Source organism: Artibeus jamaicensis, unplaced genomic scaffold (assembly GCF_021234435.1).
Source record: "Artibeus jamaicensis isolate MK-2021 breed Jamaican fruit bat unplaced genomic scaffold, CSHL_Jam_final contig_1128, whole genome shotgun sequence".
Classification (NCBI taxonomy): Eukaryota; Metazoa; Chordata; class Mammalia; order Chiroptera; family Phyllostomidae; genus Artibeus; species Artibeus jamaicensis.
The window spans coordinates 2,876,027-2,899,054 of NW_026521220.1; the positions used below are offsets into that span (position 1 = coordinate 2,876,027).

At 62.2% G+C, this 23,028-nt stretch overlaps 1 protein-coding gene across 1 annotated transcript; it reads right to left on the reverse strand.

The window, feature by feature from the left end:
- Positions 1–295: 295 nt before the first annotated feature.
- On the reverse strand, positions 296–22,557 carry RTN4R (reticulon 4 receptor). Its single transcript, XM_053664413.1, has 2 exons — positions 22,453–22,557; positions 296–1,860 (listed from the first exon to the last, which is right to left on the reverse strand). The coding sequence occupies exons 1-2, from the start codon at positions 22,472–22,474 to the stop codon at positions 407–409; spliced, it is 1,476 nt and encodes a 491-aa protein (XP_053520388.1). The 5' UTR covers positions 22,475–22,557; the 3' UTR covers positions 296–406.
- Positions 22,558–23,028: the final 471 nt, after the last annotated feature.

The window sequence follows — 23,028 nt, forward strand, 5'->3', positions numbered from 1 at the left end:
GCTGCCCACAGCCCTGACAGCGCCACTTGCAGGGGTGGACCCTTCTTTTGGTCTCAGGGCCTCTGTTGATCTGTGAGTGGGGCAGGGCCCACCTCCCCTCTCATTGCTCATAGCACCCATAGCCAGAAAGGCCACCGCTTAGAAAAGAGCTCTTTATTCCACGTTGCCCAGTATTTTTACACAAGTAAAATAAAATGCATATTTCTGTACCCCGCAGTCCGGGCGGGAGGCGGTGTTCTGGAACAAACACGGCCACTGCTCCCTGTAAACATGATGGAGTGGAGATGGAGGGGGGCGTCCTTCAGGGAGGGCACCTGCGCCCCGGTGTCAGCCGCAGTGTGGAAGGGACCCCGTATGTACACACGCCCGGCCACTGAGAAAGGCTTTGCTGTCCATCAGGGGCTGGTCAGCAGGGCCCCAGCACTGTCCACAGCACCAGTGCAAGACCAAGGGGTGCAAGGCTGCAGGCAAGGCCAGGAAGGGCACCTGAGCCCTCTGCGTCTCCAGCACCACCACCCACACTGCCCACACTGCCCACACCGTCCGCACCGTCCGCACCGCCCGCACCGCCCGCACCGCCTGCCTGGCCCAGACGGCACTGGCTGCGAGTACGGTTCTTCCGGGAACAGCCTGGCCTCCGGCGAGGGCCCATGGTGGGGGGTCCTGGTGGCTCAGAGCCCTGGGGACGAAATGCGGTTAGCGGGGGCTCAGCCGACACAGGCAGGACCCCGAAGGGGGAGTCGTTGATGTGCCTTGGACCAGAGCCGTTGCCTGGAGGGCTGTCACCTGGCGGTGCTCGTCCTTTCAGCGCATTGCCAGCTGAGGCTGGACCACCGGCCTCCAGCACCGAGGCCTTGTCTGCAGCCTCTGGCTGGCAGCACTTCGGAAGCCCCAGCAGCTGCTCATCGGCAGGCCCACCAGTCCAGAAGGGACGTGAAGGCCCAGCAGCCGCTGCACAGCCTTCTAGGTCGGTGGCTGCCAGGCGCTTGAGGTCTCGACCAGCCAGGCGCCGGGGCAGGCTGCAGGGCAGCTCAGACGAGGAGCCACGGAACTGCTGCAGCCAGGCCCAGAGGGGGCGGGCCCGGCAGTCGCACACCCAGGGGTTGTCGTTGAGCCTCAGGTACTGCAGGGAACGCAGGGGCACCAGGGCCTCTGCGGGCAGTGCTGTGAGGTTGTTGGCGAACAGGTAGAGCGTCATGAGGCGGCCAAGGTCGTGGAAGGCGTGCGGGTGCACGCGGGCCACGCGGTTCTGGTGCAGCAGCAGGCGATCGAGGCTGTGCAGGCCGCGGAGGGCACGCTCGGGCACGCTGGGGATGCGATTGCCGTGCAGGAAGAGATGTGTGAGGTTGCCCAGGTCTCGGAAGGCGTCATCCGGCAGCGCCTGCAGCCTGTTGTCCTGCAGGTAGAGGTACTGCAGGGCGGCAAGGCCGCGGAACAGGCCAGGGCCCAGCTCCTGCAGGCCACAGCGGTCCAGGTGCAGGGTGTGCAGGCGGCCCAGGCCGTGGAAGGTGGCGGGGTCCACGGCCCGCAGCTGCGCGTTGTCGCTGAGGTCCAGCTGCTCCAGCAGGGCCAGGCCCGAGAAGGCTGCGGCGTCGATGCGGGCCAGTGCATTTGAGTGCAGCCACAGGATGGTGAGGTTGCGGCAGGCGCGGAAGCCAGCCGCCGGCACGTGCGCGATGCGGTTGCCGTGTAGGAAGATGCGCTGGCTGGCTGCTGGGATGTCAGCGGGCACAGCCTGGAGGCCCTGCTGCGGGCAGCTCGTGGTCACCTTGGGCTCGTCGTAGCACACACAGGCTCCTGGGCACAGAGCTGCCACCCGCCACACCTGCAGCCACAGCACCCAGGCCAGTAGCCAGCTCCCTGTGGGCAGAGGAGAGGGCAGTTAGCTGGCAGGGAGCCTGTGAGGCTGGGGGTTGTGTGGGAACCAGGCCACTCCAGGATAGGCTGTCACCCCTGGAAACTCAGGTGCTGAGATCCCCGCTCTCCCTGCCATGTGGAAGCTGGTGCCTCAAAACCTGCTGGGGAATCACATGCTCCCTTGGAATCACGGGACCTTGGTGCTGGGGGCTGGTATTCCAACCTCAGCCAGAAACATGCTCCGGAACTTGGGCCGTCTAGTGACAGCCCTCCAGACAACAACTCTGGCCAGAGGCGCGTCGATGACTCCCCTTCGGGACCCTGCCTGGCTTGGCAGAGCCCCTGCTAACTGTGCTAAGCCCCAGGGCTCCGAGCCACCAGGGCCGCCCACCCTGGGCTCTGGCAAGAGGCCAGGCCGCTCGACTCTGAGAGGCCTTGCCTGCAGATGCCCATGCCGTCCAGCCCAGAGCTCCAACACACCTGGTGGCGCTTGCAGCCCCGCCACTCAGGTTAGCCAGGACCCGTGGGGGCCTCCTGGGGCGACACTCACACCTGTGGACACCTTCTTGGGACCCATGTGAGCTCGGTCCCTGTTGGCCCAGCACTGTCCCTGGCCTGCCCACAGCACCCCCGGCCCCCAGCCCACAGGTCAGGCTGGGAGAGAGGCTCTTGGAAGACACTCGAGGGCCAGCCTGGCAGAGTTCCTTCTGAGGGGCCCTGAATGGAGGCTCATGCCCAGGACTGCCAGGCGGTCAGCTGCTGGGCCCTCTCCGTCTCCAAGGGGCTGGGGGAGCTGTGGTTCAGACCCTGTGTACTGCCCCAGCTCCAGGACATGCTCAGACCCCAGGGCGGCCCTGATTCTGAGGAGGCCTCAGCACTGCAGGGATCTGGGCTTTAACAAGAAAACTGCAGGCACCTTGGTGGAGCTGGGAGCCACCACCTCCAGTGGCCCTCCTGCAGATGCCTGGGGCCCCGAGCAATGCGCTGGCACAGGGTCAGGAGGCAGGACGTCTGAGGGCAGGTGGGTCAGAGGCTCAGAAGGGCGAGTCCCCCATCCACGAGCAGGCTGTTGCCTCCTCTGCACACACCACAGCCACTTGGAACGCTTCCTGCCTTGGCCCAAAACACCTCCTGTAGCCTCCTCCCTGCAGCCCCATTCGCTGCCTAATCTCTCCCCCAGGTTAGGAGCTAACTGCTTAGCAGCCCAACAGCCTTCGCACAATCCCAGCTGCCCCCAGCCCCCTCATCACATCCATTCTTGGGGGTTCCACCCTAGCCCCAAGGGGCTACATCCCCATTCTTCCTCCTCCACTGAGGGGCCAGATACACGGGGCCTCACCAGTGGCCTGTACCAGGCAGCAGGCTCCTCCGAGGCTTGCATCCAGCCCTGATCTCGGCAGGAGGGCCACGCAATGCTGAGCTCAGTGCCTATCAGCCTACCATTAGAGCAGCCGTCTTTGAAAGCGGAAGGTTCCTTCTGCCTTCAGGAGTGAGTCTATTAAAATGCGAATCCCCCTGGGAGGGTTCTGGCTTATCGGCTAACATTTGAGTTATCAGCCAACACCTGCACTGATAGCAAACACCTTCCTTGGCAGCTAGCTAAGAGCAGGATTTTGCAGACAGGAGCTGGCTAAGCACTGGGGATGGGGCCGGGAGGGAGAAGAGGACCACGAGCTAACTTCCTCCATCCAGTACTGTGACCTTGGGGTTCCCTGCCCCTGCCAAGCCCTCTTTGCCTGGGCTGGTCCAGAAGCTCACCCTAAGCTCAGGGCCCCAGCAAGCTGCCATGTGCGGCAATCACAAGGGGTGTGCACTCCCAGACTCTGGTCCCCAGGTCCTGGATGTCCCCTCCCCAGTCTGACGACCTCTTCTGTCCTCTGTCACCTGCTGGGGACCTGGCAGCCCTAGTGTGGGGATCCAGAGAGGCAGGAGCAGCCCAGGATCCCCCAAGCCCTGGGTACCCCTCCTGGCTGGCCTTGTGTGGGAGGCTGCAAGGGGCACCGCTTCGGCAGTTGTTCTATTTATACTGCTGACATCCTCTCTGGCTCTCTCCTCGTGGGGCCTCCTTGGGAAGTCAGGCCTCATTATGCCAGCCAGCTCCCACCAGCATCTCACCTGCTGTCACAGGATGTCACTGTGCTAGGAAAACAGCACTTCCTGTACTCGAGACCCAGGGTGGGGTGGGGTGGGGCTGCAGGTACTCACTGGGCCAGGCTGGGGAGAGGGCATCCAGGACCTGGGGACCAGAGTCGGGGAATGCACACCCCTGTGATTGCCACACATGCGGGGCTGCAGGTACTCACCAGACCACCTCAGCAGCACCGAGGGCGGGGCCCATCATGATTCTGCCATGCCACCAATTGCACCATGCCACAGCTCAGGCCACACCACTGACCGGCTGTGTCACCAGCCACCAGCATGACCATGCTGCCGCCTCGCTGTCCCAGAGACATTGCTGTTGTGCAGTGCCCTGTGGCGCCCAGGCCTGCACTACAGTCTGTGAGCTCCCACACTCACTAGGCTGGTGTCAGGTTCAGCTGACTTCACCGGAATTAGGGCTGGCCGCTCTGACCGCCAGCCTGCCCCAGCCTGGGCCCCCAAGAGATGGTGCACCTGGGGCCACCCCCACTCCAAGAATGCCCCAAGCAAGGTTCTGGGGCTTGGCTGAACCACCATGGGCAGGGGCGGCTGACAGAGGGGCCAAGCAGTTCAGCCCTGCTGCGCAGCGGGCATCAGGCACAAAGACATGTGAGCCAGCTGCTTTTTGGAAACCAACTTCAGAGGTGTGGTCCTGGGGCACGGGCCCTGATGCCAGGGCAAAAGTGGGCAGTGGGCTCTCTCCTCACACAGCCGCAATAATTGGCTCCAGTCCGGCCCCTCTAGGGGCCAGCCCGCTGGTCTCCATGGCAACCCCTCTGCTGAGCAAGCAGAAGGGGGCATCTTTTTATGAGATAGTCAAACCCAACTTTGCAGTGTGGGTTCACACTCACAGCAGGGTCCCTGGGGACACCAGAGACCAAGCCAGACAATGGGGAGCCATCCCCTGACCCTACCCCTCGGGCTGGGCCCAGTCACCCACCTGACTCCTTCAACACCCACTATGGACTGCAGCCCCCCCCAGCCCTAAAAGACCTCCCTGTCCCGTCTCCCCACCATCCCCATCCCGTTCTCCCACCTGTCCCCTCGATATTGCTGGCCTCTGCAGCCCCCGGATCCAGGCCTCTCTGGCTTCTAGGTCTGTGCCCTTGCGGCTCCCTCTGCCCATCAGAGGCTGCAGGCCGCACTCCAGCCCGCCAGCCCCAGCCGCATCTCCTAGCTGGGCCCAGCCTCTCCAGGTCCTGGTCCTCAGTGAGCACCAGTGCCAGCTTGCCTCCCGGCATGTGTGGCAAGAAGACGGCCTTGCTGTGGCTCTGGCTCACATACATGGAAACCACAGTATGCACAGGAAACCTGGGCGCAACACGCCCCCCCAAGGTCCCTGTCACTGTTGCGGCCCCACACCAGGTTGCCAGGCCCCCAGAACTACACACACATGGACACCAGTCCCTCTCCCCCCATCCCTAAGGCAAACACGGGTTCAGTGCCCGCGGGCTCTGGTGCTCCCACTCGGCAATGGGGTGGCAGAGACACCCACGTCAGGGGCTGCTGTGAGGTTCTACCCGCTGGTATAAAAGGTGTGAGTCTGAGCTGCATAAGAATCAATTTTCTTCTCAGTACCATGAGCCCATTTTACAGATTAGGAAACCAAGGCAATCAGTGGTGAGACCCTGACCTGCCCCCATGGGAGCAGGTCCAGGAGGAAGGGTAGGAGATGGGAAGAGCCACACCATCTCCTGCACAAGCCTGAGGAGTAGCCACCGTGTGACCTCAGCAGGAAGGGACCCAGGCTGGGAGGACGAGGACAGGTGCTGGGCCACATTGCTCCCTCCTGTGCCATTGGTGGCTGGGAGGGGACACTTCTAGGAAGGCTCTGAGCTTCTGCCTGCCCACCCCCAGCCCCAGGAGACTGGGGTCAGTGGGCTGTAGGGGGCTGGGTAGCTTTAGTGTAGCCACGACAGCGGTCAACTCGGGATCCTCTTGAACACCAAGAACATCCCTCACAGGGGCACGGCACAGACCGCAGTTACAAGGCAGAACCGGAGGCCACAGCTCAGCACACAGAGGCCAGAAATAGCTCCAGGCGGGGGTAGAGCCAGCCGTGTCCACCTGCCACAGGGTTGGGCTATGCCCGTGCCCCTCCCCTCTGCTGCTCTCCCCCTCCCCGCCAGCCCTCCACCTACCAAGAGCTCACCACCCAGACTCTGCCTTGCATCTGTCCCCTCTCGGCCTTCACTTGCTTCCCACACTCAACCATCACCGTCCATTTGTCCTGGGGTGGTGTGCACATCCACTGCATTTCCTAGGCCCCCTCCCCAGCTCCAGGTGGGGGCAGCCCACCCCTGCAGGGGTGTGGCCGACACCCTGCTGTCCCCAGTGCCCTAACAATCTTCTCAGGGCAGTGGCTGTGGGTGTGGGCTAGGTCCAAAATGGACCAAGTCACTGCTGTGGCAGGAGGGTGCTGGACCCAGGCCAAGTGGTGTTAAGTGGAGGAAACTGACGCCATGGTGGGCGGGCCCTGCCTGATGTGGTGCTGAGACTCGGTAGGACCAGCCTCCTGAATACACACAGGTGGCCCCCAGGCCAGCAGGCCAGGGCCAGCTAACTCTGGTCCCCTGTCTGCTAACTCTCCTAGAGGCTTGGCTTATGTACCCATCTCACAGTTGAGGACATGAGTTTCAGTGGGGAAAAGCCACTTGCTCACAAACCAAGACTAGCAGGGTTCCCACGGTCATGCTGCCTGGTGGATGAAAGGCCTGCCAGGCAGTAAAGGGTCAGGACTTCCCCCTCCCCCATCACCCCCACCTCAAACCCAAGCTCCATCCTCCCTCAACATTTCCAGCCCATACAGCACCGGGGAGGGCAGCCCTGGGCCCCTTTCAAGTCAAAGAAATAGGTCTGCAGAGGAGGGGCTCCCACCCGGGAGCCGGAGGCCAGAGGCAGTGCCCTGTGACTGGGACCCCGCTCTCACTCAGCCCTTGCTTGCTCAGCAAACTGCATCAGGTGACACGCTGGGCACTGCAGGCCTGAGATCAGGACATAGGCCTTGGCTTGTGACAACTGTGATCCGGGAGTAGAATGACCACAGGTGTGCACCCTGCCGTGTGGCAGACATGGGCCACCTGGGGAATTTAAGGTGCTCCAGAACACCGAGCTGGCTCTGGGTGTCAGGGTATGCCTGGGGAGGAGTCCTGGAACCCCCGCCAGGGTCAAGGTCCAGGCAGGCAGGCTGGTGATCAGGACCCTTGGCCTGGAGCCTTGGAAAAGCTGGGCTTCTGGCCTGGAACTCTGGAGCCTCACCCTGTCCAGCCTACACATGCCCACCTCCCTTGGCCCCCACCCCAGGGACCCCCATGCTAGGGGTTGAATGCCAGCACTTAGAGGCTCTGTCCAGCTGAAAATCCTTCCAGCCCGAGGGAGTCAGCCAGCCTCCCGGCCCATCTACCAGGCCACCAACAAACACCTGCTGCCTAATTACCTAGAGAATTCTGTCTCCACAGCCAGTTCATCACAGTCTCTTGGCTAGTTGATTCCAAAGGCCATCATAGGTTCGAGTTCCCAGAGAACACTAATGAGGAACTGGCCGACATGCCCCTGCCTGGGGAAGGGGCTCAGGAAAGGGGCACTCCTGCCCCCACTGCCATCTGCCCTCCTGACCCCTTCCCACCACCCACTCCCGTCCTGGACTGAGTGCCCGGCCTGGTGGTGCCAACAGTGCTGGCCTGCCTCCCTCCCTATCCAGCCCTCCTCTTCCCAGGCCCCTGCTCCTGCCACTTACGCGAAGCCGGCCGTTCTTTTGAGCATCAGCCGCTGACGGAGCAAAGTGCAGGAATGCACAATCAGGGCGCACACAGTAGGAATGCATACTTGGGGTGCATGCTGTGGGAGTACAGTTCTGGGCCTTCAGTTGTGGGGTGTGGGGGGCTCAGGGCACAGCAGTGAGTCATCAAACAGCAGAGTGGTTGCTAGGGTAAGGCTGGGCCAATGGGGGAGCCCCTCCCAGGAGCCAAGACTGTTGGAGGACACTGGGACGGGGGCAGATCCCCACGTGCTCTCGGCACTGGCCAAACATCGCCGACAGGCCGGGCAGATGGCCTCTGTGCGAGCCAGATTTACTCTGCCCTGAAAAGACAAGCGCACACCTTGGGAGGCCCTCGTCTATCTGCCCTGCGGGACCAGCCCCGGTCTGGAGGGAGAAGTCAGGTCTCAGCCCACCTGAGCTTTCCCAGAGCAGCCGAGCTCTTGCAAAACCAGACCAGGGGGGGCTCAGACCTCTGTGAGGGGTTGAGTGTCTGCAGGGGGCTGGGGAGATGCGAAGCAGAGCGGGGGCAGGGAGTGTAGGATGGGCGCCCGCAGAGGCCTCGGACAGGCCGCATGTGCTCTGGTGGGCCTCGTGGGGTCTGGCGCTTTCCAGGGCATGAGGTTTCGAGAGGCAGCAAGTGACCCTCCTCAGCCTGAGAGTCTCCCGTGCGAGTCACCACCAGCCTGGGGCCAAGGTGCCAAGTTCAGGCGGCCAAACCAAAACCCTCATCGGAGCCTGTGGGCCTTTGGGCCTCCTGTTCCGTGGGCGTCTGGCCAGCCAGCCCTCTGGCCGCTGCCTGGGCAGCAGAGTGCAGTGGCCTGACACGGCACGGGGCCCACAGCACTGAAAGTGTTTAGTATTTGGCCATTTGGAAAAATAGTGTGCCGACCGGGCCTGTGGCGGGAGCGTGGTGAGCACCTGCTGCCTGTGGGTGTTGCTGCCTTCACCCTCCCGCCACCCCAGCCTCACAGAGGTCCCTCAAACCCGCAGGTGACGAAGGTGCTGCCGAGGCCACGCAGCCGAAAGGAGCGGTGCCTGGCAGTATCCGAAGGGGCCGGAGCGGGTGAGGAGAGGAGGTGGACCTGAAATAGCGTGCCGGTCAAGGGAAAAACAATTATTTTGCTAAGGAGGCTGTCAGAAGACTGGCAATCAGACACTTATCGAAGAGGACAACTTAAAGCCCAGGACAAAACTGGCTGTGAGGAGCGGATGTCTCCGGGCACTGGGAGGAGGCACAGGCCCCCACAGTCCCTGCTTGGGAGGAGGAGGGGGGGCCTTCAGGGAGGCGTGTCTATAGAGAGGAAGTTCTGGGTGGGCAGGGGGGCCTGGGGCTACAGCCTCTCAACACCGATCCAGCCCCGCCCAGGGCAATTCTCCCTCCTCTGGGGGCCCCGCAGCCAGCTGCCCTGAGTGGGGTTCGCTGACTAACTAGCATCGCCCTGTGCACTTGGGCTGGGAGGAGGGGAAGTGGCTAGTCCTAATGCACTTCCCAGGTTGACGAGAGCTTCCCAAATAAGCACAAAGATGGGCCAACAAAGCCTAGGGGAGAAGGAAGACATGGGAGGGTGGGTCCCCCATGGAATCAGGTCCCCAAGTCACCTGCAGACCCATGGCCAGGGTCTTGAGTGGCAACTGAGCTTCGGAGACTCACAGTCCTTATCATCATCACATCAGCCATGGGCAAGGCCCTGGGATCACAGGCCACTAGCGCCTGGGGTCCACTCAGACCTCGGCTGGTCTCACCCAAGGGCAGGGATCACCAGAGGTGAGTGAGTCAGGGGCCAGTGCTGGGCGGCCACCAGACATTGCTGAGCAGGGCAGGGGTGGGGAGGGTGGCTGTCAACCCCACTCCTCAGGCAGGGCCATAAGGCTGAGAGACCTTAGGTGACCAGGGGGCACCTGCAAGGCCAAGGACAGGGTCCCAGACCCACCCCCACTGTCCCAGGAGACCAGAGCAGGCCCTGAGTTCCAGGGACCCACTCAGTAGGAAGGGGCAACTGGCCCCCCACCCCGAGGTGGGCCAGTGGGCTCTGGGCTCCCTGACCCACACAGCGCCTTGTCCTCAGCTCATGCCTTCTGTTCCCAGGCTGCTGAGGCGGGCCCTGGGGTCCAGCAGCTTTGGGCTCCGATGTGAGTTCTGTACCCCTTCCCTGAGCAGCGGGGGGGGGGGGGGGGGCTGCAGGTCTGCTCCGTGTCTGTTTCCCGCCGGCGACAGGAGGATGACAACGGGTCAGCATCTGCCTCCCTGTGTCCCCAAGGTGCCTCCAACCTGGATCGCCACTAAGCACCCACACCTGGGGCCCCAGCCCAGTTCTGCCTCCCCAGAGGCTGGTGTGGAGCCTCTGCTAATCTGGTCTGGTCAGCCCTGTCTCAGGTGAGGAGCCCAGAGGAGTGAGACCCACCCAGGGCTGGAGATGGCACCCCAGAGCCACGCTGATGGTCTGCTTCCCACAGTCTAGGGCTGCTGCAGCCTGGCCTGACAGCCCTGCTTCGCTCACCCAGGAGAGGCTGTGTCTGGGTGGGAGGAGGCACCTCGGCCAGGCTGAGCTAGGAGCCTGCAGAGAGCCACTCTCCTCTCCCCCTCCTCCCGCCCCCTCCACCGAGGGCAGCCTCAGTGCAGAGCGCAAACTCTCACGTTCCAAGACAGGCCCGCAGCCCAGGGCAGCCGCCTGGCCTCACGAGACAGCCTGGTCTGCACTCAGCACTGAGTCACGTTGCTGCTCAGATGGCAAGGGCACGCTCCCTGGTCCGCTTCCCTGCCCACCCACCAGCCGCATGGGACACGTGTGCATCCCTGGGACCCACGGTGATGACGAAGGTGTTTGAGCTGTGCGGGGCAAGGAGCAGGGTGTTGGGCTGTGCTCTGAAGGGACACCCAGAGGAGAGGTCTCCCTGCAGTGGCTCTTGCCTGATCACCCCAATCCTGCATCCACAAGTTCGGCTCCCAGAGGAGCATCCGGGCCCCCTTTAGCGCTTCCCTACCAGGTGTCCAGGAAGGGCACCAATGGAGACGGGAGGGGAAATGGTAGTAGAGAAAGTGGAGAGAGTGCAGGGAACGGATGAGCGTGAGGAAAATCTAATCAGTGTCCTTGCAGAGATACAGGAGGGTTCAAAACAAGAACAGGGTGCTCCAACCAAGGAGCCATCGGAAAACAGGAAGAGTGCCTGGAAGTTAAAAATAGAATTGCTAAAATTAAAAAAAAAAATCAATGGAAGTGTTGGAAAACAAGGTCAAGGGAGTCAGGAAAAGAAAAACAAAAAGAGAAAGAGGGGAAACGATGATCTCCAGAAGACAAAGGATGGGTCCAGCATCTGTCTTATTGGAAGTTTCAGAAAGAGAAAACATGGGAAATAGAGGAGAAAAAATTATCAAAGAAATAATATCAGAAAATCTCCCAGAGCAGAAGACCTGGCCTTCCACTGGGCAGCTGCGAAGCACAACCAATGAAAGCCGCCATGTGATTTCCGGTCTCTGAAGGTCATGAGAAGCACCCGGAGGAAAAGCCACGTGGCGTCAGACTTTGCCACGACGCACCAAGCGCCGGTTTGTTCATCGCTGTGGCTTCCCAGCTGTGAGCAGAGTCCACTTCCAGCACGGAATTCTGGACCAGGCCAACGCGACTTGAATGGATTTGGTAACATTCGAGGACAGAATGATTCTTCACTGCATCTGCCTTAGAGAGTTTGTTTGAGGTGTGTTTCAGCTAAAAGAGAATGTAAACCCTGAAGGAGGAAAACGCAGGGTCCAAGAAACACTGGAGGATGAAGGGAAGTCCTGGGCGGCTGTCAGGGGGCCATTGCTCCCTGGCCCAGGTGAAGAAAACCAGTAGAATGCCTGCGGTGCAGAAAAGTACGCACATAAGGGTGGCAGATGGGACAAGAGGAAAAAAAAGACAATGTCAACAGTAAACTCCAGGAAAAACAAAAGGCCGCACAAGAGTGGGAGGGTCGCTAAGGTACCCCTCTGTGGCCAGATGGCAGAGAGCATTTATTTATGTGACCTGGGCTGGGCACCACTGGTTATGAATGGAACTTATGGTAGCGAGACGCTGGGGAAGGTACTTAAGAAGAGGGAGCAGGGTTGGAGCCGTGGAAACGTGAAGCCAGCCACGTGGAAACACAAGGAACAAGGCACCGGTGGCTGCAGCCCAGCACTGCAGACTGAGTCTCTAGACCAGCCTCCGGGCCCGGTGCAGGCTTTAACTAGGAGCGAGATACGGTAGACCACTGTGTTCTCTTCCTAAAAAGCCTGCATCGTTGGTTTGGCACTGGCACCTCAGAGACAGAGATAGATAAAAAGAAGGAAATAGAGTGTATGTGCCAGAAGTCAGGGAGGAACATGGGTCAGAAGCAGGTGTCTCCGTGGTGCAGGAGAGACACCTGGGGCTGTGGGAGGTCCAGCAGCGCTCGGCCTAGTGTCTGGGGCAGGGACAAGGCTCCTCAGCCCCTGCTCAGCCAAGGGTGGCTGAGGATGGATGCTCCCAGTCCCCAGGGACGCTCTAGCCTCCTGGTTCCAGAAGCCTCTGAAATCCAGACACTGGAAGGGACAGCCTCCAGCCTGAAAACCCAAGTGTGCTCAGGCTCTCCACAGTTCTGCTGCCACCAGGCAGACACTTCTGCTGACCCTCCGCACCTCTGCCCTGCTCCTGCCCCCTAGATCCGAGTCCCCTGCCCCCCACTGACGTCCCTCAGGAGCAAGGGGTCTGGCGGATAAGCCCAGCAGGCGCCTCCTGCACTTGTGGCCCCAGGGAGGGTTCGCCCTGGCCTCATCCAGCACAGACCAGCTTCCTTTGGCTTCTGTGAGAGCACTAATCGAGTCTCTGCAACTGAACCCACGGCACGCAGGCAGGGGCGACGTGAATAAGTAATTGCTCTTTTATTAACAAGTGATAAATTATTCCTATATGATTGTGTGTGATTACTCTTCCTTATTTGAAATCAATTTGGGATGGAAACCGTTGGCGGCTTCTCACCATCTAGGGTGGGAAAGGGAGGCGCCGCTGCCTCCTGGAAAACAGGTCAGTGTATTTCGGCTACTTCCTGAGGCTGCTGCGCAGGGCCTCTGGCAGCAGGAGGGGGTCGGCTGCCCTGGGGGCAGGGCCAGGGACGGTGGCCTCATTTTCTCAGCAATTGCCCTGGGGATGGGGAAGAGGTCAGTGCTGGCAACCCAGTGTGGTGTCCTCTCACACACACCTGAGGGAAGCTCCAGAAAATGCCTAGCCCACTCCCCTACCCCCAGACCCAGGGCATAGATGCCCCTGGGGCCAAAGATGAGGCTGGGGGAAGGCCCCCAAAGCCCCAGGCCTTGTGGGGGACCACCACAGGAGTGGACAGCCATGGCAGGGCCATCCGCAGGCCGAGTCCTACTCAGTCCTTTATGGAGTCGGAGGGACAAAGCTGCTGGACCTTCCCCCCACAGAGGACCCTGCTGGCCTCTCCCACCTCCCTGCCCAGGCTGACCATAGCTTGACTTTATTAAGCCTGAAAAGGCATTTGCCTTTTTCCTGAAATTTTCCCCAGTGATTTCACAACACCCCGCCCCATCCCCCTTCCTTCCTCCTCTAGCCTGGCACTGGAGGGTCCCCTGCATGGGGCCAGGCCCAGGCCAGACAGACCTGGTCCCCTGCCCAGTGTCCCTGGCAGTCCTAGCCTGCTCGGAGCTGTGCCCTTGGCCCAAGCCTCGGCCCCTCTTCCCCTCTTTGCCTTAAGGAATACTTAAAGCTGTGTACGTGGCCAGCAGCCTCCCTCCTTTGCAGGGCTCACAGGAAGCCAGACCCCGCCCACTGGCCCACCCCTCTGCTCCTCCCTAGCTGCCCACCCCCCACCCCAGGACTGCAGCAGGCCCACAAGGCTGGGTCATCCCCAGCCCAGCCACTTTGTCCAGTTAAGCTCAGACATAGCCAGTGACCCTGGCCTATCAGGCCTGGGTTCTTCATCTGTGAAATGGGAGTTTGGGTCTCAGAACCTCACCAGGGGTGGGAGCACTTTGGTGAACCACCCCCCAGGGTTCCTGACACCCCTATTTCTATCCACTGCCAGGGAGCCCACTTCACTCCACACCTCCCCTATCCACTTCACAGGTGCCCAAGCTGTTTGTTTTGTTTCTGTCAGTTGCTCCCGAGGCCGTGGGCCAGCCCACAGGGGCTGTTCCATAAACGCCGGTCACGTGCATGCAGGAAACACCCTCCTCTCAGCACGAGGCAGCCTTTTCATGCCCATGGCAGACAGCACTGCCTGAGGATGTCCGGGCCCAGGCGAGTCCATGGGGTACCAGTCAGGTGATTAGGTTTAATGAGGTCCTGGGGTGTGGCCCCACAGTGGGATCAGAGCCCTTAGAAGAGGAGGCGCGGGACCTGGCTTTCATTTGCTCTGTCCACGTGCGGACCCAGCCAGCGAGAGAGCCCTCACCAGAATCCGCCTCTGCCGCACCCTGGTCTCAGACTCCAGCCTCCGGAACCTCGAGAAGGCGCCTCTTATTGTTTAAGCCATCCGGTCAACTGGACACATATATGAAAAAAAAATGGGGAAAAAAAGCCATCCCATCTGTGGTCTTTTGCTATGAGAGCCTGCTGTTTGATACAACTCCTTTCTTAAAACTCCGTTTTCCCAGGTTTTTCTCTCAGGACAAGGCACATAAAGTGGTAAAATCAAAAGTGCTTTCAGTCTGTTCTGTTGGGTCTCATGTGCGACACTGGAGGGCAGCCCTGCCCTGGAAAGGTGGGTGACTCTGCTCAGGTAGCAGGGTCCCCTTCCGGGGGCCCCAGGCCATGGGGTCCCTGCCCAGGGCTCTGCCTTGCTGGGGAATCAGGCAGGTCTCCCAGCCTCTCAGAACGGGCCCCTCACCTGCAGACCAGAGACCCACCCTACAGGGGTCAGAGAGACCACACAGCTCACGTGGGCAGGCACACAGTGGGTGCACAGGAAATGCCCAGCCCACCCACCCTGGGGGAGCATCTAAAGAGTGCCTCATGTCGCCCCCAGCAGGGACCATGGTCTCATCTGACAGAGGCGAGGTCAAATCATAGCTAGAGAGGGCATGCTAGTGACCCGACCTCACCTTAGGCCCTGACCTCGGCAAGAGCAGTGAGCCTTACTTTTGCTCAGGGAGCCCCCCTCAGGAATGCCCTCTTACTCCCAGAAACACACCCTTGGGAGGGCTCTCCTCCCCAGACCCCCGCCACACCACCCCTCGGAGGCGGGACCCTTCCCAACCTGCTCTCCTCCCACACTGCAGGCCTGTCCAAGGCGTCCATCCTCAGACCGGCTGGAGCAATGGACTCAGTCCTGGTGGGGCTGAGGAGGGCCTGGTGGGGGACACAAGCAGAGCTGGTAGAGCTTGGCTGGGGTCACAGGTTCATGGGCTCCCCCATGGGGCAGTGAAGGATATCAGTGCGGCCCGAGGGGTCCTGCATGACTGGCAGGCCGGGGCGGGTCTCGACCCTGCCCGGGCCTCAGGGCAACGAGGGGACAGTGAGCACACTGCTGGCCGCCTGGGCTGTTGCCCCCTGTGAAGGTCTGCAGCCCCTCCCTCCCTAATTCCCACGCCTGCCCAAAAAGCACACTGCCCCCTCCCTTGGCCCCGCTCACTGAGGAGGATATGAGCCTCTCTCAGACTGTGATGGGGGTGCCCGCATGGGGAGGGCTCCGTAGGGACTCTCACACACGGGCCACCACCCACCTCAGGCCAGCCCAGGGGCCAAGCCAAGGCTCAGGCAGCAGGTGAAGGACGGAGCCCATTAGGGCCGCCGCCGGTCTCCGGCACGATGGGTGCTCTCAGTGGCAGCCAGGAGGCATGCAGACAGGGTATCTTTATGGGGAGAGTTTTACTTTTGCCAATTTTCAAACAGGAAGCCAAACACTTGTCACACCTGTCCCCATGTCAGCCTCTGCCTGACATAAATTGGGGCCGAGGCAGGGAGATGAAAGACAGCCTGGACAGGGCTGCGGTGCAGGGCCCAAGGGCCACACAGCCCAGAGCCCACAGCACGGGGGGCTGGCTCCCTGCTGGGCCGGGCGGGCGGCAGCAGCCTCCACAGGGCAGCCATCTGGTCCAAGGTGCCCGCCCCTCCCTCTGCTACCCTCTTGGCCTCCACAAGCCCCTCACCTGCCTCTCGTCTCCCTCCTCCCCCTGCACAGGGCCAGCCCAGGGCATGCTTGGGCCCAGCCCCACAGCGGGCTGTCCTAGAGTCTCCGAACTTCCGCTCCCTCCAGGACCCCCTCCCCTCAGACAGTAGCTCCAGTCCCTATGATCGAGGGCCAGTGTGGCCTTGGGGGAGGGGGGTGGGCCTCAGGGTCCTCAGCACCCTGCTGGCACTCACATAGTACTTCTCTCTTCTGGGGACCTCATGGGCTTTGGGGTGTCTTCCTGGGGCCTGGGGACCTCTCGGGTGGAAGGTGTCTCAAGAATCTAGGGGACTCCACTGTGCAACACAGGGCTGGCCTGAATGTAATGCTGGAAAGCATTTGCTGAGAGCATGGAGGGAAGGAGTGACCTTCTGGGACCTGTCCGGGGCTCCCCCCAACCCCACCCTGAGTGTGTACCCTGGGTAATCCCACCAAGGGTGGAAAGGGTCCTCCCCAGGAGATGACAGTGGGGGTCACCTGCCAGGTCACACTCAGGAACCATGTCCCATGGCCCAACTCAGCCCCTGCTTTGGTCCCCATCCCGTGGGGAAGGCCACCCACGTGCTGGGGTAGCCGATGCTCATTGCAGCAGTGGACAGTGACAGTCCTGCTGTTTTTCCAGTTGGCCTGGGGGTCTTGGCCTTGGTCCCCAAGGGGACCTGTCCTGGTCCCCACCAGGCTCACTGGCCACTGCCTTGCATGGCCTTAGCCCTCAGGAGACCCTGGCAGCTGGGCGGGGCGTGATTGCTTGCTCTGTGCTCTCGGAGGACAAGGGCTGGGGCTGAGTGGCTGCTGGGAGAGCAGGGAGGCCTCACCAGAGCGTATGGAGGGACTGGGATAGAGGCGAGCACAGGGGAAGGGCGTTGGCAGGGCTCTGGGAAGAGTGGGTGGACACAAGGGCCACTCCCGGGTCCCTGGCTGGGCTGCTCTGTGGAGGCGGGTGGGAGAGCCGAGTGCAGCACTCCCTGTGTCGCCTGGAGCCCCACAGCTCTCCGACGGGACACCCCGCGTGTCCTGGCGGTTGGCCAGCTTGGGCCCTTCTCTGGAATTCTGCTTCCAGCCACATCTTTGGGGATGGGAAGTGGTTCTGGGCTGCAGGCCACCCTGAGGGGTAAGTGGCCCACCCTCCTGTTGCCCAGACCCCACCGTGCCCAAGGATGAGGCAGGAAATGGGCTGCTCCTCCCCCTGCTGCATGAGGCTAGTGCAAAAAGAACCGTGGGCAGGAACCTCCGCACGGCCCTGGCTCCCCGTGAGGTCTCCGCTTGGGCTGAACAGGCCTACTGTGTGCCTGGAGCCACCACAGGATGCCATATGCCCAGCTCCCAACCCTGCTGGCTCTGTACACAGCCGTCCCCCACCACCCCCAGAGCCCAGTACCCCACATGACTCCGACTTGGCACGTTTTTCTACCCACGAAGGCACCGAGTCAGTCAACAGCTGCAGATAACAAATGAGGCCTCTGGTGACCAGGAAGAGCGGGTGCCACCCAAGGTCACACAGCAAGTCGGCGTGGCACAGGCCGATCTAGCGGCTGCCTAGACTTGGAGGGGAGGCTGCTGGCAGTCCCCGAGCCTGCCCCATCTGGGTCCTGGCAGCAGGTAAATAAAGGCAACATCTCAACGAGGTCACAGCTGGGACAGACTGAGGACACAGTGCTGGGCCCAGGCACTCGGCAGGCAATCCAAGAGGGCTCCCAGGAGGAGGTGAGGGTCCTGGAGCCCCGCTTTGGCCTGAGCCCCTCGGTACTCCGCCCGCTTCCTCGACGGGCCCCTTACCGGCTTCAGCCTCAGCCTGACATTTCCCGTGACATTTGCTGCAAAGAAATAGAGTCATAAACCCAAAGGTTAAATTTGCACATTGCCTCACGCTGCCAGAAGTGTGGTCCCTCCACCCACCAGGTAGGGTGGCTACAGGGTGTGGGTAAGGTGGCCCCACCATTCTTGGTGCCTTTGCTGGGGGCCGGAAGGTCCCTTCACAGTCCTTCAGAGAGGTAGCTCAGTCACTGTTTCCCAACACAAACTCTGGCGCACGCCAGGCCCTGGGGGGTACTGCAGAGGGGTCAGCAAGGGGCCCTTCCCACCCTACTTGCAAACCTGATGCCCTGTGGCAAAAGGAGCTCCATCAGTGCCGCTTAACCTGGCTGGTCCCAAATCTGCTTGACTACGAAACCCTTGCTCACCTCCCATCAGCTTTCCATGGAACTTCAATTCCACGGAGCATGATGTGTGACGGCCAGTTAGGAGTGCCTTGGTGCCAACCGCAGAGTGGAGCAGCACCCCCAGGGTGCCGAGTGGGCTGCCTGAACCGAGCAGGGTCAGCTCCTGACACCCCAGGCTCCCTGTGTCACCAGTGGCCCAGCTCCACCTGCCAGGCCCCCCTGGTCTCTGCCCAGGCAGCACCTCCCCGTGTCCCCTCTGGCAGGTCTGCACACTGCCCTGCCTTACAGCCACACCTCCCAGGGCTGGCTGCCCTGTCCTGCGTGTGGGTGGTGGGGGCACAAGGCTGTGGGAGGTGCCCGATGGCTCCTCCCCCCCTCCTCCCCTCTTGGAGCAAGGTTGCCGCCACTTGGAGACAAGGCAGTCGGACAGCTGCAGGGCAGAGGCAGAGACCGTGCAAAGGGGGCAGGAAAGGGGAGGCTGGAGGTGCCAGAGCTGGAATATCCTGATCAATATGGATGTATATTTACTCACTACCAGTGAGAAATGCAGAGCCCACTCTGGAAAGGTTCGGAGGGGTCAGGATCAGGAGAGGGGGATGTGACCACACCTCTGGGGGACCTTGTGGGGTCTTCATGTGCAGAGCAGGTCTCCCCACACCCGGCTCCGCAACCCTGGGCAGTGGGAGAGGCCCGGCAGAGTCGGAGGAACAATGGCGCGTCCTCGGGAAGGGGCTCTGCACGCACCACTGAACCCATGATGCACAGGAATAGTTCCCGATGTGCAAAGTGTTTAAAATACAGTGACAAAAGAAGAAACTGCCACACAGAACACCCGTATGGTGGGACTTGGTGGGCCCACGCACTCCCGTGATGGTGCAGCGAGATGCAGGGGGTGTGGACAGTGAGCCTATCCTCTGGCGGGGCTTCCACTTGCAGCTCTGTGAGCGTCTGCCCTTTACAGGATTTAGTCCTATAAATGCAGGAGGCCAAAGGTCACACCCCTGTAATTGCCCGGCTCAGAGTAGGGCCACACAGCCCAAAAACAAATAAATGAATGAATGGATGAACGAGTAAATGAGAGGATGACGGGTGGCTGGGGTTGGGCTGCTTGAGGGTGCAGAAACAGCCAGGCCGCAGGGCAAGGGACGCTGAGGGGTGCAGAGGATGCAGAGGCCGGGCCCCGGAGGACACGTCTGGGTACAGCTGGGCTGGGGCAGCCAGGCAGGCTCCTACGGACCTTGGAGCTCAGGTGCTGGGTGGCCTCAGAGGGTCAGGCAGCCCTGCCTTGGGCAGAGGGTGGGGGTCATCGGCCAGGGCCCACCAGCCCGGGGGTGGGGTACGACATGGGACAGACACAGCTAAGGGTCCTCAGCTTTCCCACACTCGCTGACACACTCACTCCCTCACCACCACTCACTCAGTCAACACGTTCACTCTTCCGCCATGGAACTCCCCCCTTGGGCTTCGTTCTCCCAACCCCTTTCCAGGTTCACAGACTGAAGCTCCAAGGAGTCTTCCTGGCCACAGGCCCAGGAGGGCAGGGACCTCATCCCTGAGGGCTGGGCTCCTTCTGCCCCCCATCAGCCAGGACCCTCCTGGGACTGTACCAGCTGCCAGAAATGTCTATGCTATGGAGCCATGAATTCAAGGCTGGGGAAGGGAGCAAGGAGGGGCCCTCAATGTCCGTGGGCCTGGAGGCAGCAGAGAAAGGGTCGGGGGGAGTCAGAGAGCCTGGGAGGGCACAGCCGCCCAGGCCTGGCTGGCCCTCAGCCCCCTCAGACCGCGGGCCTTCCACAGCCCAGCATGTCCCACCTGCCCTCTTGCTTGCTGAGACTTGCCGGGCCAACCTGCCCCTCCTCAGCCGTCTCCCTTCCCTGTCACCTGGGACCACAGGGAAAGGCTGCAAGGTTCCAGCTGACCATGAAGCTGCACATAGAGAGAGGGCGGAGGCTCTGGGTTCTGCAGGCTCCCTGCTGGTGAGGCGCAGAGCAGAGCTGCTGCCCCAGCTTGGGAAATATACAGGGAGGTGGCCACCTCCCACCTCAGTGGTGCCCAGTCCCTCCCTGCTGCCCTACCTGCCCCCGCCCCCTCCAGCTCCCCTGTGACCTCTAGGAGCCTTTATTTCCCATCTGCCAATGGGTAGGAGGAAGGGGTCTGGCTGGCAGTGAAGGAGGACTTCCCTGGATGGGAATGGCTGATGGGGGTGGGGCAGTGGTCCCTCTGGGTATTTTGAAGGTAGAAGCCCTGGGGTCAGAACTCAGTGGGGGCCTCTGCCTTGAAGTTCCCCCAACAACTCCTAAGGGGATGCTAATTACTGGCCCCTGTCGCATGTGAGGAGAATGAGGCACAGAGTGATGAACTGTCCCACCAAGGTCATACCTCCCAATGGGTGGTACCGCCAAGACCCAAATCCAGGCCATTGTCCTCCCACCAACCTGCACTCTGGAGCCGGCGACCACTTTTCCTGGTCCTTGAGTGGGAGCTGGCTTCTTCCCGCTCTGACTGGGGGTGCGGGGGCGGGTGCCTGATTTACAGCGGGAAGGGCAGGCTTAGACAGGGACAGTGGCCTGCCATGCTGCCTGCCCTATCAGAGGACCCACCCTCACACACCTTTTAAGAATGACTGGCTTGTCCCCATTCTACAGACGAGGACACTGATTGTGGCTGGGGAGCAGGCGGTGTGCCTCTGCCCACCCCCCCCCAGCCCTGGCTGGGGTCTTCCTTACCCCAGAGTGAGTTCCTGACGCCCTTGTCTCGGAGCCCCACACAGCTCCTAAGGCAGGTGACATACCACGGAGCCCTCAGCATGGAGGGACCAAGGCACTGGGGCCAAATCCTCCTAAGGTCACCCTGGGTCAGTAGACGGCTGGGCACACACCTGCACTGGGCTGGGCTGAGCAGAGGTCACTGCTGAGCAGCCAAGGAATCTGGCCACTTTGTCCCTGTGCTGACCTCCAGGTTAGAAATGGACCTTCCCTGTCCGGGAGGTCCCAGTACCTACTGGCCACCACTGCCCCAGCATGGTGGGGGAAAGGACGAGTGCCTGGGGGCCTTTCACCCCGCAGCCTGGGCTGTGCACTGAGCCAGCCCCCAACACATTCCGGGGGCCTCTGCTACAGATTTGGGCAGACCCTGGCCACAGACCACCTGGGCACTCGGTGGCACCTATACCCAGAGGTCACGAGACACATGCTGATGTGTCCACAGGCCTGCACACAGTCATGCATGCAGGCACACATGTACAGATGCATGCTGAGTTACACACATACACACACTCACACACTGAGGCCTGAGGGGCTGTGAAGGGGAGACTCCCCGGACACTGGGGGCTGGTGGACAGAGGTGGGTCCAGGATCTTGTAGCCAGTTTCTCACCTCCTCAGTCTGTGAGCTCCTGCTGCCCATAGCCTCCCCCTCAACACATGTGCGTGTAGGCACGGAAGCGGGTCCTGCTCAGGGGCCCCAGCATGTGCCAAGTGTGGCGATCACAACAAGCGTGCTATGTTCATGTGCATGGCTGTGGGCATGCAGGTGGGGGCGAGGATGCGGGTGTGCACCCACAGCATGCATGCACATGCACGCCGGGGCAGCCTGGCATGCGTGTGCACACGCGGTGTTCGAGTTACAGCCCTTGTAGACTCCTGCACGTGCAAGGAAACGTGTGTGCAGCCTGCGGCATTGTGGACAGGAGCAGGGCAGCCCATAGGGAACCATGGCAAGGCAGCAGTTGGGCCCCCCGCCCCCACACTCTGGACCTCATACCAGGTAGAGGAAGGGGCCCCATGAGGGCTGCCAGGTGAGCCCCTCAGCAGAGCCCCTCAGGGGCCCCGTAGGCTGCGGATGCGAGGTGCCCGGCTGCCTCCTCTCATCGCGGACGCCCTGAAGGGGCAGCGCAGGGCTAACCCCGCGTACCCCACTACCTCTGCTGTTGCCAACGCCCCCATTTAGCCCGCTGCAGCCTGACCCCAGAGACAGGAGAGATCCTGAGCTGAGTCCTCGGGGCAACCGCGGAGGAGGCCGGTGCCTCCACCTCTGCTCGGTGCCCACGTTTCTGCAAATCTGCTCATTAACCCCTTCGCGGCCGGGGTTCTTCCAGGCTAGACCGCGCCCTTCCAGTCGGCAGCCCCCACCCCAGTCCTGGCCCGGCGTCGCGGGCTATCGGGATCCGCTGCCTCCCGTTCCGCCGCCGCCGCCAACTTTCCCGGGAAGCGGCAACTTTTCCTGCAGCCGCGGGCTCCGCCCTCCCGGGGCCGGGCACCTGCGGCCCCAGTCGGCGCGGCACTGCGGTGGCCCTCGCCGCTGCCTGTGACCCTGCCGCCCGCCTGGGCAGCCGGGACCCGCCCTGCAGCTCCGAGAGTCTCCCCCACCTCGGCGCCCCACCCAGCGGCCAGCTCGGGCGCGGTGCAGCACTCACCTCCGCTGGACGCCTTCTTCATCGTCGGGGTCGGGCAGGGCGCGTCCCAGACCGAAAGTCGCTTCGGGGCGGGCGCCCGTCTTCCCGCGGCCGGGTCCGCATCCAGGCGCCGCCGCTCCGGCCCGGCCCCGGCCCGGCCGCGGGACGAGGCTGGGCGCGCTCCGCTCCGCCAGTCGGATGAACTGGCGGGGCCGCGGCGCGGAGGGCGAGGGCGGCGGCGACGTGGTTCGGGAGCGGATGAATGTTTTATGGGATCATGTGGTCTGACGCGCGAGGAACCCGCCCGGTACCCACGCTGGCCCGGCCCGGGCGGGGCGGGGGCGGGCCGGGGCGGAGCCTCGCGGCGGGCGGGGCTCTCACCTGGGCGCGGGCCGGGGCTGGGCAGGGGCGCGGGCGGCGCGGGGCGGCGGTGCTGGTGGTTCGAAGCCGGGGGGCGCAGGCCGAGCCGCAGGAGGCGCTCAGCACGCCCGGTGCACCGGCGCCGCGCGGCCCTAGACAAAGGCGGCGCATTTCTGAAGAGTCGGCGGCCCCTGCAGGCGGCCGCGGGCATGGCGGCCTGGGACACAGCGGCTGGGA

Coding starts and splice junctions, on each gene's coding strand:
- RTN4R (XM_053664413.1), bottom strand. CDS start 22,474: ATGAAGAAGGCGTCCAGCGGAG. Junction 1,861..22,452: donor GAAGAAGGCGTCCAGCGGAG/GTGAGTGCTGCA, acceptor CTCTGCCCACAG/GGAGCTGGCTACTGGCCTGG.